This window comes from Rana temporaria, chromosome 1 (assembly GCF_905171775.1).
Source record: "Rana temporaria chromosome 1, aRanTem1.1, whole genome shotgun sequence".
Lineage (NCBI taxonomy): Eukaryota > Metazoa > Chordata > Amphibia > Anura > Ranidae > Rana > Rana temporaria.
The window spans coordinates 451,474,088-451,490,287 of NC_053489.1; the positions used below are offsets into that span (position 1 = coordinate 451,474,088).

The 16,200-nt window shown below is 41.9% G+C and overlaps 1 protein-coding gene across 2 annotated transcripts in view; it reads left to right on the top strand.

Annotated features, from left to right (window-relative positions):
- The window catches only part of CDKL2 (cyclin dependent kinase like 2), a 79,435-nt gene extending 64,102 nt beyond the window's left edge, over positions 1-15,333 (top strand). Inside the window, exons 10-13 of one of the 2 annotated variants that reach the window (XM_040327696.1) lie at positions 2,365-2,461; positions 5,007-5,142; positions 9,607-9,713; positions 14,679-15,333. In XM_040327696.1, coding sequence (XP_040183630.1) covers positions 2,365-2,461; positions 5,007-5,142; positions 9,607-9,713; positions 14,679-14,747 — 409 coding nt within the window. In that variant the 3' untranslated portion in view covers positions 14,748-15,333. The remainder of the gene's footprint in view (positions 1-2,364; positions 2,462-5,006; positions 5,143-9,606; positions 9,714-14,678) is intronic. The other variant, XM_040327706.1, reaches the window with a different exon arrangement.
- The last annotated feature ends 867 nt before the right edge of the window (positions 15,334-16,200 follow it).

Here is a 16,200-nt window from a genome sequence, read left to right on the forward strand (position 1 = left end):
TCTCTTCACTTCCTGTTCCATAGCCAAACAAGAAGTGAGGGGAAATCCCTGCAAATTAGGAAATTCCCTGGGGACCACCAGAACTAGTGCCCCCATTGGAAGATTTCCCTTCTATTATTTTTACTTTTACTTTCACATTCAATGAAAATGGTAAACAAATAGAGAGGGTGAATCTCCTTAACCTCCTTAGCGACATTCCCGAGTCTGGCTCGGGGTGAATTTTTCATACCAAAAGCGGTATCCCGGAGCCTTGGGATTGCATTGCAGGATACAGGGGGAAGTTACTTACATTGTCCCAGGGTCCTTCGATGTGTCCCTACTGTGTGTGCGGGCTCTTCCGCTGTGTCTCCTCGCTTAAAACACAGTGCCGAGTGCCGAGCTCCGTTCCCTGCGACGTTACGACGCACGGGGACAGAGTTCGGCGCCAAATTCAAAAAGTGAAACACACAATACACATACAGTATACTGTAATCTTACAGATTACAGTACTGAATGAAATAAATACACACCCCTTTTGTCCCTAGTGGTCTGTCCAGTGTCCTGCATGCAGTTTTACATAATAAAAACTGTTCTTTCTGCCTGCAAACTGTAGATTGTCCATAGCAACCAAAAAGTGTCCCTTTACATCAAAAGTGCTTTTAGACCAGCTAGAAAACAGCGATAATAAATTAGAATCACTTGCAGAATTGAGCGATAGCGATTTGTGGGGAAATTCGTCATCAAACAATAAAAATAATGACAGCGACAATTCTGCAACTGAGCAAATTTCAGTGTTTTCGATTTGATTACATTATTGAATAATTTTTATAATAATTACATTATTATTTGTTATAATTATTTATAGTTATTTATTATATTATAATTTATGATTTTGTGTTTTAAACTTTATCATACCCGAGATGTCTAGACTCTTGTTTGGACAGATTTAAGTGAGTTATTCCTAAGAATTGCAGGCCTACAATACATATCACCAAATTTCCATGCAAAAAAATTGTACTGCTTTTGGTACAAAATTCCAGACATAATCATACCGCCAGGGAGGTTAATGGGAGCACAGACAGCAATAAAGACTGACAAGTGTTCTAATCCTTCTGCACTCTATCCAAAACTAAAAAAAGGTTTTGCTTTTAGTTATACTTTAAGATCGATATTATATTGTCTTTTTTTAAAAAAGATAAATAAATCCCTTTAGTTTCACTTACCTAAAGAGCAGCTTTGGGGAGCTTGTCTGCTCAGTTTGTGATAATTCAGGAAAGGGGAATATAACCAAAAATTGTGTACAGACTTTCGGCCTGATTTACTAGATTTTTAATAGATTTTGCAGGCAAGGAAATCCAGGAGCAGGCAGATGGATGTAAGTTTTGGTTATTGTAAATATAAAACCATTAGATTTGGCAACATCTCTAATTACAGTATTCTCTTATATTCAAATCATGACTTTTCTTCCAGAGCACCACTAACTGTAGCCACTAGTCTTCCTCCAGGAACCCTACTAGCTGCAGCCATCAGTCTTCTACCTCCACCAGTTTTAACCACTGATTTATGGGTCCTTCTACTACTGGCAATAGTTCTCTTACTAAGCACCCTTCTAGCAATGCCCAGCTGTATGTCTCCAGGGGACCTTCTGGGCCTTGCAGTCATGACCACTGGGAGGCATTAATGCTACGTGACTACAGTGTATTGCACCTATGCAGTTTGGAAACTGTATTTGGCCTGCAGTTGACCTCCATCTGACCTCTTTCAAAAAGATTTTGCATTGCCATAGACTTGTATAAGAGGGGCCCATCAACACAGCCCTAATAATATCAAAATGCAATGCAAAGGGGTCCATCAACACAAGCCTTAAAATATCAAAATGCTGCTTGTTCTTTTTAAGCTCAGAAGACTGCAGTTCAGAATATTTGTTTTAGGAACCTTCTGCACGACTCATGGATATTTACCCAATATATAGCCAACTTCAGCCTGTGAAAGGTCACAAGCAAAACATGGAGAATAACATGAAGGTGGGCATGATTCCTTGCGCATGTTTCTACGCCATGACATTTGACTGGCGTAGTTACCACACATTGCCAAGGCCAGACAAATAAACAGGAGCGAGGAGAGCACACGTGTTTTCAAGTTCTGTGTATATACATTTTAGCATGTGACTGGGTACATCACAGGCACATAGCAAGATATGTGTGGATATGAGAGGAATCGATGAGCGGAAGTTCCACTTAAGGGTGGAACTCTGCTTTAACCTATTGCATTTTCTTGCAAAATGTTTTAAAATTCACCTAAGATTTTAATATTTAAATATTTGTTATAATATGCTAATATTACTATGTTATTTGTTAAGGACTGCATCTTTTCTTATAATTGCAGGGCAGAAGAAAAGAGTAAAATATATGTAAGCAGTTTCAAATTAAATGGAGGAAGACCTTCCCAAGGAAATTCTTATAATCCAAATGTTTCAAGTCTGGTAAAGTCATTTATTTATTTTTTATAAATAAACATTTCGGGGTCTAGATAATGCAGTAACCCATTGCAACTAATCATCTATCTTTTTTTGCTCTTATTGATGAAAGGCAAAGTCTGATTGCTATAGACTTTACATGCTATTATTTCTTTTTTGTATTGTGTAGTTCAGTAAATAAATTCAAATGCCTCTTTTATATGGATTTTTCCACCTAGCATTTAAGTACAGTTGGATAGTTCAGAAGACCTCAATTGCTGAAAGCTTGATAAATGAAGTACAGGGTGTTTCCCCAGAACATGATTTGTTGTTTTTATTTTAGTTTTTTGTTTCTTTTTCTGATAGGCCTCTATATAACCTTGTTATTGGTTAGCCAAGACTATCTCAACTTCTAGTGCATAGCCTCATACATAACAAAGATTGCCCAGGCCACTGAGCCTTCCCACCTATTCCTCAGAGGTTAACATACTGTATACTGTAATACTATATGTAAATACTGTAAGTGCCACCTTGTGGGCTTATGTCTTTGTTGGTATATACATTCCTCTGAACTCACATGCTAGTTACATTTTTACAGAACTCTGGGAGTACAGCTACCACTATACAGGGATGGACTGGCCATAGGGACTAAAGGGAGTTTCCCGGTGGGCCGATGGCTCAGTGGGCCGTTTTTTAAAACAGAGATGCTGCTTGGAGGACTTTTTCTAACACCCTGGCAGCACCCCAGTGTGAAAGCACTCAGGCTTTCGCACTGGGACTGCAGCGGAAGCGTTTTTCAGTCGCTTTACAGGCGCTATATTTAGCCCAAAGGTGCCTAAAAAACGCCTCAGTGTAAAAAGGGGTCCTACACTCACCCCCTCTCTTTTACACTCACTCTCTTTTTCTTACACTCACCCCCCTCTCTCACCCACCCCCTCTCACCCCCTTTCCCTCAACCCTCCCTCTCTCATTCCCCTCTCTCTCACCCTCTCATGATATACAATAATGGATGGAGGGGCCTTATTGAATTAAAGTGGGCCAGTCTGGATGAAGTCCAGGGCCAAATTTTTGTCCCAGTCCAGCCCTGCCACTATACGTCCAGCTTTTGGATGCTGGACCTTCGAGTGTAAGATACAGAAGCTGCAGATTCATTTGCAGCTGCTTTGCCTGCCTCTCCTGCCCATTCATGGAAGATTTTGTATGATGTAAGCCCAATCACTAAAGTCTTTTGTAAATGGACAGTGGAGGGGAGGGAGGGGCAGGTACATAGTGATAGCTTTACTCCCAGTGCCTAAATTTGTAAATAGTAAATAAAAGAGAGATGTCCATGACCAGATGGCATACATCTCACTGGACCCAACCCCTTATAAGCCAGCAAAATTCTAAAACGAATGCATTTCCTGGAGTTCTTTTTTTTTTAAACAATCCATTCTGGGGAATATATCATATTACAAATGTGGTAAAACAGAGAGGCTGAGTAAATGGAGCTCCCTCTACATGCTAATTTCCTGTGTTTAATACATACACAGTTGCCTCAAAAAATACTCTAAAGGCACCTCACAACCTGTACCCTGTGTTTTTCACAAGATGTGTATTGATCATGTGTTTTCATGATGTCATTCGTTGGCCTGTACATCAGCTATAGTAGAGTAAGTCTTGACATTACTGTGTCAGAAGCTTCTGTTCGTGTTTAACCCCTTCCCGCCCACGCTTTAGTCGAAAGACAGCTACAGCGCAGCTCTCCAGTTCTGGGAGGGTGTCCATGTTCGTCATCCCAGGACTGTGCCTCCCGCAGGGCCCTTTACCAAGTCATCAGCTGTGTCCAATCACAGCTGGTCACATGTAAACAGACTTGCCGGCTTTTGACAATTCTTTTGTGGCACAGTATTGCATGACTGCGCAATTGTCATTCAAAGTGCCACAGCACTGAAAGCTAAAAAATGTCCTGGGCAGGAAGTGGGTGAAAGTGCTCGGTATTGAAGTGGTTAAACATGAGGCATGCTGTGTGGCACAGCACAGGTAATGCATAACCTGTGTCTGTGGTGTGAGAACTGAGCTTGCTATTACTATATATACCAAAATCCCTGTGTCTCTGTCTAGTGCTCTGCAGGTGAGCACTACATAGTAATTAGATCTAATACAGACACAAAAAGGCAGAGCAATAACAGAGATTTCACCTTGCTGGAAAATATGTGTTTTCGTCATATTAACACTTCCAAATTTGAGATGTAAAACAGAGGACATGGCTAGGCATGCACTGGATGCTTTGTGACATGGAACAAGAAGTTGTATTCTCCCTCTGATGAACAGAGACATGCTACGTTGTCAAACTGTAGCCACAACAAGTGAGCCAATCATTACAAGGTAAAGCAAACAAACAGCACAGGGAATATAATTACAATAATACCTAGGTAAAAACAACAAAAACATTTGTAAGTGCACAATATCTTTAACAAGGCTTTGTTTTCAGTGTGCAAGTATGACAAGCCAGAATAATTCAATAAAGCAAAGTAAATGTACTTTTTAGAAGTCTACGTTGCACTTAGTAACTCATAGATGCTTTTGACAACAGGTTGCCAATGAAAAGAGCCTTCTTCAACTAAACAAGAAAAAATGGGAGTTTTCAAGAGCTGACATGAGGCTGCCTGAGTTGAGCTATGGTCATTTACCAGAACTTAAAGGCACAGAGGGATATAATTTCTATAGTGGTATGCCTTTTATTTTATTTTCTTTATCTCTTGCTTTTCTGAAACTATTTCCCAATATTATTAAAGTATACACTCACTGGTCACTTTATTATGCACACCTGTTCAACTGCTTGGTAACACAAATTGCTAATCAGCCAATTACATGGCAGCAACTCAATGCATTTAGGCATCTAGACATGGTGAATATGACTTGCTGAAGTTTAAACCAAGCATCAGAATGGGGAAGAAGGGCAATTTAAGTGACTTTTATCGTGGCATGGTTGTTGGTGCCAGATGGGCTGGTCTGAGTAATCCGAAAACTGCTGATCTACTGGGATTTTCACGCACAACCATCTTTAGGATTTACAGAGAATGGTATGAAAAAGAGAAAATATCCAGTGAGCAACAGATCGGGGGACGAAAATGGCTTGTTGATGTCAGAGGAGAATGGGCAAACTGGTTTGAGATGATAGAAAGGCAACAGTAACTTAGCTACTTGTTACAACCAAGGTATGCAGAATATGATCTCTGAATGCACAACACATCGGACCTTGAAGCAGATGGGCATCAGAAAACCACACTGGGTGCCACTCCTGTCAGCTAAGAACAGGAAACTGGACAATAGAAGATTGGAAAAACGTTGCCCTGTCTGATGAGTCTCGATTTCAGCTGTGACATTTAAATGGTAGGGTCAGAATTTGGTGTAAATAACATGAAAGCATGGATCCATCCTGCCTTGTATCAATGGTTCAGGCTGGTGGTGATGGTGTGATGGTGTAATTATGTGGGGGATATTTTCTTGGCACACTTTGGGCCCCTTAGTACCAATTGAGCATTGTTTACGGCCTACCTGAGTATTGTTGCTGACTGATGTCAATCATTTTATGACTACGGTGTACTTATCTTCTGATGGCTACTTCCAGCAGGATAATGCACCATGTCACAAAGCTCAAATCATCTCAAACTGGTCTCTTAAACATGACAATGAGTTGACTGTACTCCAATGGCCTCCACAGTTACCAGATCTCAATCCAAAAGTGCACCTTTGTTGAATTTATGCCACGAAGCATTAAGGCAGTTCTGAAGGTAAAAGGGCTGTCCGACTAGGTTCTAGCAAGTGTACCTAATAAATTGGCCAGTGAGTATATATACCCTTTCATAGCAGCTACTGTTTACTTAGAACCCCCTGGGATGGGTCACTTTACTTAAGCAATTGTGTGTTATTTCAAACCATGTTATGTTTTCAAAGCTGAATCCCAGGCACAAACATTTTAATTTAAATATATTCCTCAACAGCTGCAAAGAATATAAATCTACTTTGTGTGCACTAAAAGCCTTTGCAAACACGGTTATTAGAGCTGTGGGAGGGACCTATCAGGCCCCACCCACTACAGGTTGCCTGCAAAAATCTACAGAGGGGTAGATACGAGACCAGTCATCTTGCACAAGGAGAGAGAGCAGCAGTGACTGGTCTTTACTACAGACAACATGTCATACTGGATTACTGCACAGATCTGAAAGAAATACAAAAAGCTACATTTCTTATACTATGCTATTTGTTTATCCTGGAGTGCAGTTTAAAAGCTTTAGGTTAGCTAAAATAAATCCTCCAGACTTAATAGCTCAGGCCCCGTACACACGACCGAGTTTCTCTGCAGAATTCAGCCAGAAACTCGATCGGAGCTGAATTCTGCCAAGAAACCCGGCCGTGTGTACACTTTCGGCCGAGGAAGCCGACGAGTTCCTCGTCGAGCCAAATAGAGAACATGTTCTCTATTTCCTCGTTGTTCAATGAGGAAAGTTGGCTCGCCGAGATCCTCGGCGGCTTCACACAGAACTCGACGAGCAAAACGATGAGTTTTGCCCGTCGAGTTCCTCGGACGTGTGTACGGGGCCTCAGAGTCTTCTGTAAAGCTGTAGTGAACAAGCTCTTGATCTCTGGAGTAGAGTCAGATGAATCACGGGTTCCTTTCCCCATGGTTCAGAAATTGTGTTACAGGAAGTATACACTATAGGGTTGATTTACTAAAACTGGAGAAGGTGGCAAGTCCTCTTTCAAAGCTTGTTAAATACAGCTTAATTTTGGACTCTATTAACCATTGCGGCACCAGAAGTTCAGCAGCAGGAAGAGGACTGAGCACCCTGCATGGAAGATTTCTACAGGATCGAGTTTCCTGCATAATACAGTTAACCTAGGTCATAAAAGCTATAGATATAAAATTGGAGGGGTGGGGGGGGGGTTAAACTTCAGCTTTAAATAACAAAAGTTTTTAGAGAGGCGGAAGCCAGTATTAAGGACAGGCAGATGTTTCAATAAAAGAATAATGGTGCAGAGACGTCTGTTCATCCTCAAGTGCTCATTTGTGCTCCCAGTATAGTTTTCATTACCCTGTCCTGGGCTGACTGCCATACCAGGCTGCTGATTTTTGGTTGGGATTGGGCTACATGGAGCAACTTTTTTTTTCTGTAAAATGTATCTGCTAAATGCAAAAATGTATTTATTTATTTAAAACAAATGTATTCTGTTCAACAAGCACATACGGTGTGACACATGCTATAGGCTCAGAACCTGTTTATTCAATGTGTGTTTTAGATGCAGTGCATGCTGCATCTTTGATGAGCTTTTATTAAAGTGCATGTTCTACAGTGCCTAAAACGATTATAAAATGCACTTAAAGTGAAACACACCAAAAAACTCACAATGCAATTGTGAATGGGCCCTTAAACTTATTATATTGATTGCACAATCTGCTTTATATCAATTAACAACAAATGTAGTGCAAGAACCTGCCTTATTGGATATACATTACTTGGATTGAATTGTAAGATAGGTCCTCATGTAGCGCTCACCCCCGAAGGAGCCGCTGGTTAATTTTGGGATCGGCCTACTAAGTTACCCTGGTGGTGTCTAGGGGTGTAGTTGTGAGAACAGCAATAGAGAGTGAAGGTCCAGACAGCCAATAAAAGGGTTTTCAATGCTTTATTGTCCAGGCCAAACACGGCCAACATCAACATGAATTGGGAAGGTCAAGGTTGATGAAGGAAAGAGAAGAGAACATTGCGGTATCAGGACTGGATAGTAAATGGAGCAGTCAATACTGCTCTGTATAGTACCAATTTTGTAACTCGTCGCCACTCTACCTGGAGTGGGTAAAGTGCCTCCGGACAGACCCCTATAATAGGCCTGGCAGCCAAAGTGTCACTCTGAACTAGGTGGGAGGAATAGGTCTCTCTCACAGACCCGGCTCTAGGGCCTCTGCCACAGGCCAATTTCAATAAAGGACTTAGGTGGATAAAGAGAGCGAATCCTCCCAGTTGACTTTTCCTATATAGGCCCCCGGATGACAGCAAGCATACCTGTCAGTGGTCCGGACGCCCGATCCCAGACTGGGATTCTCTCAACAGGTCATGGAACCCAGCGAAACACTGGGGTCCCTTTTTTTCTCAGGATGAGGTTCAATGCAGTTTTCAGCTTTGGCCAGGTGGGCCCGCGCTGGCGGGGTCCATGGAAGCGCGTACCCTGAAGGTGGATACCGCACCTGGAACGGGGACCCCGCGAAGATTTCTCAACACATGACCCCTGTCACAGATATACTCTCCCCCAGCATGCCCAGCGAGGAAAAACTCCTCTAATTGGCTGCTGGGGAAAACTTGCTCTGCCAGAACCCCTCTGGCGCCAACTGCCGGCAAGGGGTGTGGTATTGCACCCCTGGAACCACAGACTGACCCAGTGGACATTCCTGGAATTACAGAAGTCCCAAATTTAGACAAACCACGAATGGGAGCAAAGTAACTCTCCCATTCCCACTAAATTTAGCGTAGTGCCCATGCTGAAAGCAAGGGGGCGCTACACTCATATTATAAAGCTTTGGGAAATAATGGAGATTGTACAGTTATACAGTTACAGTATGACATGTTTGGAGAGCTTTAGGATTGTGGGTGCAAGAGTCTACCTGATGAGCATGGGGTTCTATAAAATGGTCTCTTCTACTTTCATTATAGACTCCATCAAAATGACAATGCAGACTGGTTTTCGAAAATCGTACGATCTGGTATTGAATAAAAAAAAAATCCTGCTTGTCCAGTCGGATAATATCGGATTAACTGTCGTGGTCGTCAATCGAAAGCTGTGTACTAACAATCAGAATTAATCACATCCCTGCGCATCTTCTAAATTGCAGTGCGTTTCTCTGCAGGTTGGGAATGCACACAACTTTATGCATGTCCCCAGCCACAGAGATGTTAACGTAGCCTTGCTCTGCCCTTGTTCAATGCCATTATATGGGGGGTGGGAGAATTAGGAACTTTTTATGTTTCAGGTCAGTTCACAAGAAGTCACAAGGATACTGCATTTTTGGCAAGATTATGCAATATTTTCTGTACTTGCTAAATACAAATTGACATGGAGATAGTAAAAAAGCTTAATTTGAAATTTTTTGATATTGTAAATAACTACTGTCAGATAAGTAATACATTATTTTGTAGTTCGCAGTTCAAAGTTGGGAAAGAAAGAGAACAAGACAATCCCAGACTCCCGCATCCCTTCTCTTGCTACAGTTGATACTCATAATTCAAACACAGCCTTACCACAGGTGAGACTATTGTTTTATACAATCTGCTGTGAATAAAAGCAAAAAAATCTGTTTGCCTAAATGAATTAGTACTAGGTGTCAATACATATCTATACACTTCACATTAGTAATACAAATAATAAAATAAACAATGTGTTAAAATACCAATAAAGTGCCACTAGTCATAATGTGCAGTAAGACATAAAAGTCCATTAATGTCCTAAAAAGTTCATTAATAAATGTCCTTTAGAATCCTATTTGACTTGCACCACACAATTCATGCATGATTTCCACTTGTAATAATGTGCAATAAGAAATAAAAGTTTATAAGTTGAACATCTTAGTGCAATTGGCACTAGATAGTGGGAAGGGCTGCAGGCGTACTTGATTAAAAGTTTTCAAAAGTGAATCTGTGGCGCAGTGTTTTAAATAATAATTAATAAAAATCTGTTATTGTAGTGTACTGAAGATACTTTGTTCATTTATCTGTAAGAAATATAAAATTAGTACTTATACTTACATTACATGTACAGATAAAATAGTCCTATGGGCCCCCTTACCTTCCCTTCCCACTTCCTGGTTTCTCTAAGGCCTAGTACACACGATAGGATTTATCCGCGGATACGGTCCTCCGGACCGTTTCCGCGGATAAATCCTCTGAGGATTTTGATCCGATGGAGTGTACACACCATCGGATCGAAATCCGCGCCGAATTCCCATCGCGATGACGTGTCGCGCCATCGCCGCGATGATGACGCGGCGACGTGCGCAACGCTGTCATATAAGGAATTCCACGCATGCGTCGAATCATTACGACGCATGCGAGGGATGGGTTCGGACGGATCGATCCGGTGAGTCTGTACAGACCACCGGATCGATCCGCTGGAGCCGATTCCAGCGGATAGATTTCTTAGCATGCTAAGAAATTTTTATCCGCTGGAAATAGGTCTAGCCCGAAATATATCCGCGGATAAATATCCGCTGGATCGTACACACCAGCGGATCTATCCGCTGAAACCGATCCGCGGATCAATTTCAGCGGATCGATCCTCTCGTGTGTACGGGGCCTTAGGCACCGGTGACATAGCCAGGGCCTCACTGATGCACCCTGGGAAGGCTGTGTCCAGGGAGATCTTTTTCTAAACTATGAGATCTTGGGGGGCTTTTTTTGTTTTTAGCGATAAGTGTAAAGTCATATGGTGCATGTTTGAAATTAGGTGCATGATGCTATACTCATTGGGCGAAAAACAAAAGCTCCACCCACCCTCCAGGATCTCACAATAATTCTCAGTAGTCAGGTTTATTACAGGGGTGAATGAAAGTTCCCTTACTGGCCACTATCTTCTGAGATTGGGGAATAGCAGGGTTGTCTGAAAGCTAAAAACAATCCCAGAAAGCTACTTTCCTGAACAAGGGAGGTGCATGTAGGGCGTAGGGCGGACCCTGGGTTACAAACAAGATAGAGTCTGTAGGTTTGTTCTTAAAGGTAAAAAAAAAATCCCTAAATAGCTTCCTTTACCTTAGTGCAGTCCTCCTTCACTTACCTCATCCTTCAATTTTGCTTTTAAATGTCCGTATTTCTTCTGAGAAATCCTCACTTCCTGTTCTTCTGTCTGTAACTCCACACAGTAATGCAAGGCTTTCTCCCTGGTGTGGAGTGTCGTGCTCGCCCCCTCCCTAAGAGGGGAGGGGGCGAACAGGAGAGTCAGGACGCCCACTAACACACAGCTCCTTTTTCTAACTGCAACATAGAGAGCGTCCTGACTCTCCTGTAGTCCAAGGGAGTGGGCAAACACGACACTCCACACCAGGGAGAAAACCTTGCATTACTGTTTGGAGTTACAGACAGAAGAACAGGAAGTGAGGATTTCTCAGAAGAAATAAGGACATTTAAAAGCAAAATCGAAGGATAAGGTAAGTGAAGGAAGACTGTGCTGAGGTAAAGGAAGCTATTTAGGAAAAATATGTTTTACCTTTATAACCCCTTTATACCTGCCTGGCGGTAGTTCCCGTGTCTGACTCGGGGTTAGATTTCCTGCTGCGAGCGGTAACCCCGAGTCAGACTCGGGGCTTGCCTCGCTAGATCTACAGGCATGGTTTACTTACCTTGTCCCTGGATCCAGCGATGCCACCGCGCTGTGTGAGCGAGCGGGACCTCGCTCGATTCACACAGTGCCTCTGTGTGACGCGATCTCCGTTCCCTGTGACGTTACGACGCACGGGGACGGAGAGACGGCGCCAAATTCAAAAAAGTAAACAAACACTTTACATACAGTATACTGTAATCTTATAGATTACAGTACTGTATGTAAAAAATACACACCCCCCTTGTCCCTAGTGGTCTGCCCAGTGCCCTACATGTACTTTTATATAATAAAAACGTTTCTTTCTCCCTGCAAACTGTAGATTGTCCATAGCAACCAAAAGTGTCCCTTTATGTCAAAAATAGTTTTAGATCAGCTAAAAAACAGCGATAATAAATTATAATCACTTGCAGAATGGTGCGATAGCGATATGTGGGGAAATTCGTCATAAAAAAAAAAAATAATGACAGCAACAATTCTGCAACTGAGCAAATTTCAGTGATTTTGATTTGATTACATTATTGAATAATTTTATTATAATTATATTATTATTTGTTATAATTATTTATATTATTTATATATTATAATTTATAATTTTGTTTTTAAAAAAATGTCATACCGGGATGCCTATTAGAATCTTGTTTGGTCAGATTTAAGTGAGTTATTTCTAAAAATTACAGACCTACAATATAAAACGCCAAATTTCCTTGCAAATAATGGTACCGCTTTCAGCATGTTTTTTCTGAAAGAATCATACCGCCAGGGAGGTTAAGTTGAATCTGTTTGTAATTTGGAACAGGTACATTTTTTAAGAGTAGCTCCAGCTAAAAAAAAATTGTTTTAATCTTTTCGGATAGCATAGGGAAGGATTAACACCCCATGTAATGTTTTTTTTTGCTGTTTGTGCCTCTGTTCAGAAGATTTCACTTTCTGTCCCAAAGGCAATTGGATTTAGACAATTCTGGGTTGTTGTAAAAACAAGGATTGGTGATAAAGCATCAGTGGAGGTACATTTTCCCATTATAACTCTTACAGGAAGTGAATTTCCCTTCCTATGGGTAGATTTCCTCTCACTTCTGTTGTCTCCCTCCGTTTGTAAGTAGGAGTCGTTTGTAAGTCGGATGTTTGTAACTAGGGAACCACCTGTACTTGCAAATATTCAGAAAACATGTTGGGTTAACTTTAGAAAAATTGAAAAGAAAAAAAGGTGCTCTAAGTGCAGTAGTAAAACGTTATATCCCAAAAGGGCTAAAAACACTTAAGGATGGATGTGTAGGAGCACATCATATTAGTAATATAGCAGGTAGTCCGGCGTTCTGGTAGTCCAAGGAGTCTCAAGGGATATCCGGAGGTGTAATTCTTTGATAGCATATTCTGAAGTGGCCAGCAGATGGAAGCCACAACTCTCCTGGATACTGGGAAGACAGCTAGGCTGTCTGATACAGCATGGAAGCCGTATCCAGGAAGTGACGTCAATGGGAAGGGACCAACAACCAGTGTGGACAGTAAACCGGAAGTGATGTCATCAAAAATGTTGGGTTGTTTGGTGATAAAGCATCAGTGGTGTTACCTTTTTCCAACAATATCTCTTACAGGAGTGAATTTCCCTTCCTAGGGGTAGATTTCCTCTCACTTCCTGTTGTCTCCCTCTGTTTGTAAGTACAGTACCTGTCGCCGAGAATGTGTTTCCAGCACGGACATGGTGCCGACATCTCGCACTCGCTGGAATAGGAAAAGCACATTCCAGCGAGCGCATCATAGAAGCGACGGGGATCCGACTTGGATTCCCGCCAATTCGAGCTGCGGCGTTTGGTATGAATCATGAGGGGGAACTCCACGCCAAATTTTAAATAAAAAAAAACGGCATGGGTTCCCCCCCAGGGGCATACCAGGCCCTTAGGTCTGTTATGGATTGTAAGGAGAACCCCTACGCCGAAAAAATGGCGTGGGTGTTCCCCCACAATCCATACCAGACCCGTATCCAAGCACGCTGCCGGCCCGGTCAGGAAAGGAGTGGGGACGAGCGAGCGCCCCCCCCTCCTGAGCCATACCAGGCCGCATGCCCTGAACATGGGGGGAGTGGGTGCTCTGGGGCGCCCTGCGGCCCCCCCACCCTAAAGAACCCAGTCCCCATGTTGATAAGGACAGGGCCCCTCTTCCCGAAAACCCTGGCCGTTGGTTGTCGGGGTCTGCGGGCGGGGGGGGCTCAAATCGGAATCTGGAAGCCCCTTTAATAAGGGGGCCCCCAGGGTACCGGCCCCCCCACCCCAGGTGAATGAGTATGGGGGGTACATCGTACCCCTACCCATTCACCTGGAGGGAAAGTGTAAAGAAAATAAACACAGGGTTTTAAAATAATTTATTAGTCAGCTCCGGGGGTCTTCTCCACTCTCTGGGGGTCTTCTCCGCTCTCCGGGGGTCTTCTCCACTCTCCGGGGGTCTTCTCCGCTCTCCGTAGGGTCTTCATCCATCTTCTCCGCTCTCCGCTGTCGTCTCAGCGCTCCCCGGTTCTTCTCCCGCTCACTCTCCGGTGCCTTTTTCGGGGCTGGCCACCGCTATCTTCTTTGAAGCTCTTTTACTAGCGGCGGCCAGCCCGGTCTTCTTTTCTTCTTATGTTGACTCAACGCTTCCTCCCGCTGTAATGCCGGGTGTGCGAGGCGGCGGCGATTTATATAGGCCTCTTATGACGTCACAGTCCCATCATGCTCCAGGACCCAGGAGTCGTTTGTAAGTCGGATGTTTGTAACTAGGGGACCGCCTGTACTTGAAAATATTCAGAAAACATGTCAGGTTAACTTTAGAAAAAAAAGAACTAATTTGTGTCATATTTATTGGGTACAATTAAAATAACAAGGTGCCTCTACAACTTTTTATAATTCCCATTTATTTTTTTCTCTTGCAGTTTTCAGGGAACGTATTACCTGACACCCTGGATATCACAGAAGCAAATTTCCCACCAGTAGAACACTAAAGGATCATTTAAAATAGGTTCACTTGACTAAAACAATTTGGACCCCTCCAATTTACATTAACCGCAATTAATGTAAAATAAGTGTTCCTAAATAATGATCATTATGAAACATCTGGGACCTTATCTTGGATACCAAATGCTAATCTATTCAGAATAACATTACAATTGATTTTAAAAGACTTTATTTTACTGAATGATGCATGAAGGATGACATTGGTTTGCCTCTGATTAAAGACAAGTCAACATTTTTTTTTTTTTTTTTACTTTTGTATATCGGAAAAAAAAGCTTGCAGCTAGAAGAAAATTGTATTGAATGACTATATATACTTGGAGCTCTGTGGACTAAGGAATCAGATAAGTCTCAATCTGAACTACATTCTAAAACCAAGTGTGTATAGTAATGTAATATGCACTCTTTCCTTCAAATGTATTCATTCCAAGGATGAACTCACTATCAGACAACATTTACTCTCTTTTATTTCATAAGGAACTAAATATTCAGACACAATAATATATTCAAAATCAAGTGCAAGAAGCAATGATGGTGTATGTAGTGCAATAACACAGTATATTTATAAAGGTCAAATTGTATTTTATTGTTTTCCGAAAGAATACAAGATTTCCAGTCTTTTCTGCCATATAGGAAAAAAATGTCTGAGACTTGCACAGAGAATGTATATCACACTAATGTAATATTATCAGTTTTTTTTTTTATTGCACCTGTTATTTTTTAAATTCTTTTCGTTCATTTCAACATGTCTTCCTTTCCTTTTACATACTCTACTTTAACTTTCCATCTCCATTTAGAAATTTTATAAGATGACAAAAAGGTTAATGGCAAAAGAGTTAGCTGTTAGATCTACTGTACCAAAACAATTAACCACTTGCCAACCATATAACTTACATATACGGCGGTAAGGTGACACTGCTGCATCGGATCACATACCTAGCACGTGATCTGACCTGACGGTGGCCTGCTCCCACTGTGATTATAAAAAGCGGGAGCTGATCTGTGGGTACAGTGGACTCAATGTCCGCTGGCACCCACCGATCATCCAGAACGGCGGTCTGCCTATGTAAACAAGGCAGGATAGGAGGGAAGGCATGGATCCTGAGTTCCTGCAAAACAGGGCTAAGATCGATGTCTTTCCCTAGTAATTAGCACCTCCCACAGTACACTAAAACACTGGCTAGGCACACATTTAACATTTGATCGCCCCGGATGTTTATACCCCTTCCCAGCCTGTGTCATTAGTACAGTGACAATGCATATTTTTAGCACTGATCACTGTATTGGTGTCACTGGTTCCCAAAAAGTGTCAATTAGTGACTGACTTTCCGCGCAATATGGCAGTTCCGCTATAAGTCGCTAATCACCACCGCCTTTATTTGTATAAATAAATATTATATAATATATATATATATATATAATATATATATATAATATATATAT